Source organism: Anarrhichthys ocellatus, unplaced genomic scaffold (genome assembly GCF_004355925.1).
Source record: "Anarrhichthys ocellatus isolate YVR2014 unplaced genomic scaffold, GSC_Weel_1.0 scaffold14, whole genome shotgun sequence".
Taxonomy (NCBI): Eukaryota; Metazoa; Chordata; class Actinopteri; order Perciformes; family Anarhichadidae; genus Anarrhichthys; species Anarrhichthys ocellatus.
The window spans coordinates 6,549,542-6,558,485 of record NW_022280044.1 but is presented as its reverse complement, the minus strand read 5'-3'; the positions used below and the strand labels follow the sequence as shown (position 1 = coordinate 6,558,485).

Below are 8,944 nucleotides of genomic sequence, written 5' to 3'. Positions count from 1 at the left end.
CCCCCAGCCCGTCCTTTTCACCACCGCTGTGACCTCGCAGCGACCCACGGGGATGATAGCAGCGCCGAGGTCAAACTACACGTTGACGGGAAGCAGTAGCGCCAAACTCAACAGGTGCCGGCCGCTTCAAAGCTTTCATAAAAAGCGAGATAGAGAAACCAAGACGGCCATAAAAGCAGCTGACGAGGGAGGGAGGAAAGAAATAAGGTGGCTGAAATGCGAGAGGTTTCGTTTTAATCCACAGGAATTTGTGGCCTTAAAAGCACAGCGCCGCTATGGTTTTTATTCTCCCCCAGCCAGCACTTTTAGATGGAACTGGATTCTGGAGTCAGCTCTGTTATAAAACAGTGAAGAGGAGTGAGGAGCTGTGGGAAGGGTGTGGCAAACAAGGGATGAAATCCAATTCAACAATCGGAATGTTTCAGCTGACACAAGGAAATGTAATAAAAATTGATTATTTTCAGCTACAGAAATCATTTTGTATATAGAGGCTGATGACATGTTGCTAAAAAATATTTATATCTGAGGGAAAACATTTGCCTTATACAGCATTCCTTTTGCTAGACCTTCATTTTGTCACTATTCCTGCTGGCATTTACAATCAAAATATTATTTTGTAATGCTCTGGAGCGAAAGCCTGTGACTGTACACCTCCACCAAGCCCCTTAAACATTCTTTACTAAAGTTGCGGTACATGTGCACAAAACAAGTCAGTTTAAGGGTTAAAAACAGCTGAAGTTGATCCTTAACAGACTGAAATCAAACCCAACAGTATTCTCCAAATTCTTACATTCACGATTACATTTTCAAATGTAATTCCAGCTTCAAGCTGTCCCGTTTTTAAAAAATATATGTGAAATACATTTATATCAATGTATCTAAATGAGTGATTGTTCAGATGTTTGAGGCGGTTTGGGTTGTTATGAGCAACAAGCAATTCATAATGAATATGCAAATGAGCTGGTTTGAAGCTGTTCTTCAGGAAACAGACAAATAAATAATCCGCAAAATCTCTTCTGAAGATCTGAATGAATTCATAAAAAGTGCAAAGAGGATGAAGCAGGAACTCCATCACATGGCACACCTCGGTATTTTATTGTTTCATTGGGAATAATTTCAAACAATTTGATTGTTTTGTTTTTGGTGCCAAAGAAGAAGAATTAAAAGTCAGTCGGATCCGTAATGCTGAAGACCGCAAAGCCAGAAATGTTTAGTTATGGACTTTGAAAGTGTTGTTTTATGAAGCACCAGACCTCTCGGCTGTCTTTCTGCTGGGTCACGTCTGCTTCCTGCCTTTCCACACATCACATATGATATGACTTTATCTCTCAGCTGTTTTCTTCGGTTTCCTTTATATGTTATACGTCTTTTTATGATTCATGTAAAGCACTTTGAATTGCTTTGAATGCTGTACACAAATACACTCGCCTTGCATTAATGCCAAAAGATTTAGTGTTTTATTTTTCAAAGGGTTAGAAAGCCTCTGAAACAACAACTAAACCATCATGACAAAGTAAAGTTCTCTACTGGACCAGATTAAAACACATATAGTTTAAAGTTAAGCAGCTTATTTTAAGGCTACAGCTATGACTCTAAGAAACGGGGGAAAAAACATGAAAAGCTGCTTTTTTCTGCTGCTGTGGTCGAGTATTTGATATTTATTAGAAGGCCAGTATCGCTCTTGGTAGGACCCCAACACTGTCCTAATCATGTCTATTAAACATGCCTGGCATCAGAGAGCTTCCCTTTCATTTCACTGTTGTACACCGCTTTTTATTTCCCCCCATCCGCCTTTCATTTCACACGCCCACTAAATTAGCTTGGTGTGCAAGCTGTGCTAATGGCTTTTCATGTCCATATCAGAGGCGCTTAAGCCTTGAAGACAAAAAGGCCCCAATTATCCCATAACACACAGCAGCCGTACATATACATATCACACTGGAACATCGCACTCTGTCTCTTTCTAAGTCACAATAGCGCCGGCTATTATAGATGATCACCTTTCCACTTATTTGTCAGATAGCTTTTGGATTTGTTCTGATGATATACAATGACTCGATGCTTTTAATGTGAACTTCATTTGTGTCTTCACACGGCGTGGGCATCATGTGTAGCCATTCCTCAGCCGCAAAGCCCATTTCATCTGTAAAAGGAGGTCCTTGATCATTCTTAATTAGCATCTAAACTGGAAGAGGAAGTGCATTAATGGTTGGCTCGTTGTCAATGCGGTTAATTAACACCCAGGAGGTTTCCATTATCCTGAACAAATAAATTAATAAACCAACATTTCAGTGACCCTGAGAGAGGCTTTCTCAAATCAAAGTCTAATTTAAACAGCGCCTTCTTCAAACAGGAAACGGTCAGGGGTCTGACAGCACAAAAGGCCAACATGGCGCTTTACTAGCCCAGAACGACTTCATCGTGACAAAACATGAAATAAAAATCAACACTATGTTTGTTTGTCCCATTTAGAGTATTATAAGGTCAGCGTGAGCATGTGTGTCGTACCGATTGTCTAACGGCATGGCCAATCAAAACACCTGAGTGTTCTGCTCTTGTAATTCAATTTTTATGATGGTTAACCAACGTACACTAAACATTAATGCTCTGAGTGACAAAGGCAGCCGAATTTTGACTTTGGTGTATGTGGGGACCTAGTCTTGACCTCAGTGGTGTTAAAATCCTGGCTTCGGCCCTGTCAAAGAGGGGCCACCGGAGCAGCTTCTTGTCTGTCCGTCAAAACCTGCTCTACAACTGTTCAAACCTCACAGGACATTTGTTTTAGCTATTTTACCTGACTGCCACTTCATAATAGAGCCCTTAAATGTATAAAAAAACAAATAAAGTTGATCTTTAACGGACAACAAAGCCAAAAATACTATCTACTCTCTTCTACATTCATGATTATGATTTAATAATTCAATTAAAACTTTTTTTTATTTGAAGCTAACTATTTTAAGTATTTAAATAAAACCATAGACTATATTGATGGTGATTGTGTGGGTGATTCATGTCTAAGTGTTTTGCCTCTAATTTCACTTTTTCTACTTGACTTTGAAAGAGGTTATGGATGTAACGCACAATAAGCAATTCATAATGAGCATGAGAATCAGCAGATTTTACGGAGGATTGATGACAGGAGTAACTGGAATTTTAACATTTGAAATGAATTAAATAATCTACAATTCATTGAAGAATTTCAAATTACAGAAAATATAATTCATAAAATGATTAGGAAAAATATAAATAATAACTTATTTGAGACCTTCTTTTTTGGTGTCTGGTCAAATTTTTCTGAGAATATTGACAGGTGTTAGGACTCTCATTGCAAGTGTCAGAAATAGGATGATAATATAGAATAAGTATATGGGCGAAATGAAAGTTATGCGGTTCATGTGGAAGGATGAAATTACATTTTTACTTTAAAGAATGAAAAAATCTGTCCAATTTTTCAAATACATTTTTATACATTTAGTGAACAAACTCTCATGACGTGAATAAAAACTTTAGTTAAAGAAATCACTTTCACATCACTTTAGATTATTTTCACGCATTATCAACAAGTTTAACATCACCATTACGATGAAAAAAGAAATTACATATGCTGGTATATTTTTATTATTGGTCTAAAAAGCTAAACAATTTTAGATGATTAGTGGACAGCCAAAAACTTCATTGTAATTCATCATTAAAATACTTTTTCAAGCAAAAATTCCATGAATTAAGATTCTCTAGCTCAATTTGTCACGTATAATAGTCATTTAATGTACTTGGATAAAAGATGCAACATTGCACTCTGGGAACTTGTGATTTGAATTTAGAGGCAAAGCCATTAATCGCAAAAATAATAATAAGTCATTTGCAGTTTTCTATCATCTCTCAAATTTTGCTTTCAGAGAGCTTTTCATCAAACACTGACCTGCAGCAGAGCGAAGTGTTTAAAGTGGCAACTGTCATTTTGTTGCACTTTCCCTCCGCTGATAAGAGACCCTTTTTACCCGAGTGCCCTTGAGCAAACACTTCCTGAGGAATGACAGCTGGAGGCTGGTCGTTATCAGATGAGGATAAATCACGGGCAGCAGCAGCAGCAGCAGCAGGGTGACAGTGAAAAACAAACAGTGACTAGTGCCTCATGAGCTCACAGTAAGTGATCCAGATCTGGAGAAGATATTTACAATAAATGTAGTTTTTGCACCAGAGTATTTTTTATATATTTTCTAGCCAAACTATTCACCATCCTGCATTTATTTTGCTGTCAGTATGATAATGATTGTATCCTCACATGATCACCTAAATGTAAATTCTGATCAGATAAATTCCTAGGAATGCAGCTGCCCTTAAAGCATCTATTGGTCTCCTGGACAAAAAAAATTAGAGGCAGCCATCGATCAGCCTCGGCCAATTCAAAACGCGAGAGGTGGACATGTTGCGATAGCAGCCCGCTAATCTTGTTGAAAAGTCCGCGGGGTCATTTATCTAAATCAGTGTCACAGAGCGCAAGTTCGCGGCTCGCCATGGCCGCCCCTCCTGTCATGTGCGGCCGGGGAGGAGGTGTGGAAACGCCGCCTGTGTTTACTCTCCACATTCCTCCAGCCCGCTGCTCTCTGAACTGAACTGATCTAAGACAAGCCATACATCAGCAGGTTTGGGGCTGCTACCACTGCTGAGAATTTATGACGGCGCACGGTGGTGAAATATGACGTTTTGGGAAAGTTCTGGAGAGTTTTCTGCGGAATCTTACCATGAAAAACAAACTTTTTTTGTTGTCATCACACACAATTTTACTTTATCATGTCACTCTAAAAATATACCCCCTCTGTGTTTAGATAATTAATCCTCCTATTGTTTTTGTGAAGCGCCTGTGATGCGTTCAGGCGTCCTGTTTCCAAGAGTTTTCCAACAACTCCTAAAGTGCAATTCCCTAATTTGTCTGATTTGAAACGAGCATTATCAGATCAGCAGTAATTATAAGATCTGGAGGCCCCCCTTTTTTTGGCAAACTTGTTGTGACTCAGACTCATCAGACAGCACTCATCATCACTCAGAGCTGCATCCACGCGGCTTTAAGTCGAGCCAATAAACCACAACACCAACAATAACAAGAGACGAGGAGAAGTTGGACCTACAGTGTGCGCTCCGGCGGTGCTGCCACTCTCTGTGCGCCAGTCCGCTGATGCAGGCTTTCAGAGCCTTCTCCTGCAGCATGCAGGAGGACGGGCTGGACGTGTAGAAATCCAGCATCTGCCCGGGACTCACGGCCAGCACGTCCATGCAGTCAAACATGATGACGGCGCGTCGTTCAACTAGTCTTGTGCGTTATGGATAAAAATCACCGGCATAAGCGCACACAACTCCATCAAACTCCGCTGATTCTCCCCCCTCCTCCTCCTCCTCCTCCTCCTGCTGCTCCTCTCCTCCTCCTCCCCTTCTTCTTCTCCTTCTTCTTCTTGGCACGGCAGATTTCGCTCCTCTTGTTCTCCTTCGTCCCGCACCGGAATCATGAATTATTTCGGACCAAAATGCTCCACGGCTGCTCTAAATGCTCCTTTGCCATTTCCTCGCATCGTGTCCAGTCAGCGCGCTGCCACGGACGTGTGAACGGGACTTCTTCGTAATAATAATAATGATGTTGATATCCGACGTGTTTTCATTGAAGTCGTCCCGTCCCGGTTACCAGCAGCGGCAAAGCCCGCATGAACTGGAGGATCCTTCTTTTCTATTCTCAAAAATATCACGGACAGCGTTTAAACGCACGTTCTCCTCTCCGATGACGAATGGGTTATCCGTCCCCCCGTGCAGCTCATTTCCAACTAGTTTTGCCACCGAGAATGAAAGATTGAATTGCCTAATATATGCGAGTGAACTTTGCATGAACCCTTCCGAGGCTGCTGACCTTCATATGACCCATTCAGGCTGACATCACTGCAGCTCCGCAGCGCGGAACAAGGCGGAGAGAAGAAACGCAGGCGGACAAATCATAAAGATCCTTTTTTTTCTTCCTCATTCTTGGAAAGGATCAAATACAAGAGCGTCCCTAAAATTTGAATCGTTTTTTTTTTTTTTTGAAGCTGAGGAAGTATTACCACAGCTCGAGTGCGCTCTGAAGGGTGCTGCTTTCCACGCACAGTGACAGGAAAATGCTTAATTCCTACAGATATAAATGTCCATGTGCGTTACAGCACCAATAGGTATTTATATAATCATAATAAAAATAAATAAGTGTTTTTAATATCATAACATTTGACAACATATGTTAAAGACGATATTATCTGCTCAGTGTCATTAATTTGTAAAAAGGAAACATTTTTTCTGAACTTTATTTTGGCATATCTGGAGCATCCTGTTTTGCTTTTTCTCTTCAATAAAATGACACAAAGTCTTGAAAAAATGGGCAAAATCAAGATCAGTTGTGGTTCAGCACTGAACAACTTAAAATGTGAGAAGCATGTCGTCAAGGTAATGTATGTGATTGCTGCAAGCACTAATGATGACGATGATGATGACGACTGTATAAAGTCTTTGATCTTAATGTATTGGCAGAGCTTTACAGTAGATGCAGTAGAGTGAATGGAGCCAGGCTCTAATGGATTACAGTATATACTAATGTTCATTGTGTAATATTTGGATTTTAGACATTTTAAGGGAGTTTGTACTCAATAAACATAATGAGTTAGAATGTGTTCTGAGAAAAAAAGGCTCAGCATCATAATAAGATAATAATAATAATAATAAGCGAAGGCACAAAAAGACAGAATCAGTGTGATTGCTGCAATTAATACAATTTACTACAATTATAATGTTGGCTCATATCTCTTTAGTGATCACAGATATCTAGTATACCTGCAGCTTTACATGCCACCAAATCACTTTTAATAAAATAATGCAACTGAGCTGTAATCCTTCACTCCGCTACATTTTAGAGGAACATATTGCACCTTTCACTACATTCTGGGCTGTGGCCAAAACTTTAAAAATACAGAGGTCATGCAGTTTGATCGTGACCTCCTTGTTTGGATAAAGTTTTAATCTCCAAAACAGATGAAGCCAATAGGCGTGTAAACTCCAATCACACTCAGTCACATTTCTTAAGAAGTAAAATATCAGGCCTCTTAAAACAAAGCTCATGGTGAAACGTAGTGTTCATTTTAATTTGTTAATTGATTGTGGCATCTGTGACCATGTTCTTTCAAACACACACACACACACACACACACACACACACACACAGTTGGTTATATCATTGTTACATAAGGTCATACACACCATAGAGAAGGATACAAGAACCAAGTCCTAAATTTCAAAACAAAAGTCGGAGTTGATTGTTATTCTGCCGGACAGTTTCCACATCTGATTTTGAAAAAGGCTGCAAAAACCTCCATTCTCTAAAGCAACAGCATGATCTCAGAGCACTACATGTATTTGACTGCTATTGTTACGTTACAGATTAAGATTTTACACACAAAACACAGGATTTGTTTGTACAAAGCAGGACGATGCTTAGTTACAGATTAAAGCAGCCAACAGTATATAATCAGTTCAAATTCAACTCAGCTTCCACATAAAAAAGCTGCTCATGCAGTATTTCATCACTAGCAATAATCCAATAATATAATGGTCTAAAAGGGGCCATTCTGCAGCGTAATGAGCACTTCTACTTTTCACAATTTAACTACATTTTGCCGAATATACTTCTGTGTCTCTACTTAAGCTCAGGACTTTAACTTGTAACAGAGTATTTCTTCACTGAAGTATTGCTACTTAAACTTACTTACTTAAGATTTAAAAAGAGACATGAAAAACAAATCTCCCCCGAGGTTTTCTTCTGGTGTATCAGACCACAGACTGAAGTGAGAACAAATAGTGCTCGGGACGGGAGAGTCCAGGATGTAAAACTGAAGACCACAAGGAGCATAACTGTGGCCTGCAGCTGACTTGAAGGGAAAATCAGTTCTTTCTGAATGCAATTCACTCCTTTCAATAGTTGGGTAGTGTAGTAGTGGCCCAAAAAAAAAGATCCAACTGATCATTCGCATCAAAAGGTGTATTTTTATACACATTGTTCACTCATAAGCATACGTACTATTGTGAAAGTCTTCTCTTTGTTATTAAAAGGTGGTTACATGATGGAGTCGTGTTATGTGTCTCATATCTGATCAAAAAGTCAATCTCTCAATCAAATCATAGGTAACATATCTATCAGCGCTGATGCTGGTCTGAATGTGGCTGCTGGCAACACAACAACAGCTGTTACAGTCACATGCTAGAGCTTATGAGGGATCGGCCCGGCGCGGTTTCAATACAAAATACAACTTAAATCAATTAGAAACTTCATAGATGTATACTTTAGCTTTGATTAACAGAACAGAAGTGAATTTCTTTTTTTTATCTTCTCAGTATATATTGCAACGGAAAAAAAGATACATTTCTGGCTTATTTCACACACAAAGCTCTAATTCCATCCTCAAAAATGTTGCTGTTGATGTGAGCAGCAGTGTGCACGTTCATATATTTGTTTCCATGCATCTCAAATGCCAAATATTTAAGCTCCGGGTGCAGATGTTTGCAGGACAAATGATAATAGGTTTGGAAACTTCGTGACTGATAGTGTCGCTGCTACCGCGCGCTGATTTGCAACAGCATGAGTTGATAATGAGCAACAGGAAACTGAGCGTCAGCTGAATCGTGCACACAAACACAACCGCTACCGTTTCGTTGTTTGCTTTACTCAGCAGAGTAGAGGCAGATTCAGTGACACGCGACTCACTTCGTGATGCATTATAACCAGATATGGCCATTATAATCGTATATCGATTATATCATCGTGTCATTAAAAGTCCAGCAGCTGAACATCCAACCTCCTACCTGCTATGCACATTACGTTAATGGAATCATGTTGTGATTATATCAATCATCATTATACATTATATGCTTATGTGATGCCACA

The 8,944-nt window shown here is 39.6% G+C and overlaps 1 protein-coding gene across 2 annotated transcripts in view; it reads right to left on the bottom strand.

Moving 5' to 3' along the window:
* The window catches only part of LOC116387116 (retinoic acid receptor beta), a 136,673-nt gene that overhangs the window by 59,197 nt on the left and 68,532 nt on the right, over positions 1 to 8,944 (bottom strand). Inside the window, exon 1 of one of the 2 annotated variants that reach the window (XM_031853920.1) lies at positions 5,127 to 8,008. The exons of the other annotated variant lie outside the window; for it this stretch is intronic. Within the exon in view, the coding sequence (XP_031709780.1) occupies positions 5,127 to 5,283 (157 nt within the window). The 5' untranslated portion in view covers positions 5,284 to 8,008. Of the gene's footprint in view, positions 1 to 5,126; positions 8,009 to 8,944 lie in introns of those variants that run through there. 2 annotated transcript variants of the gene reach the window in all.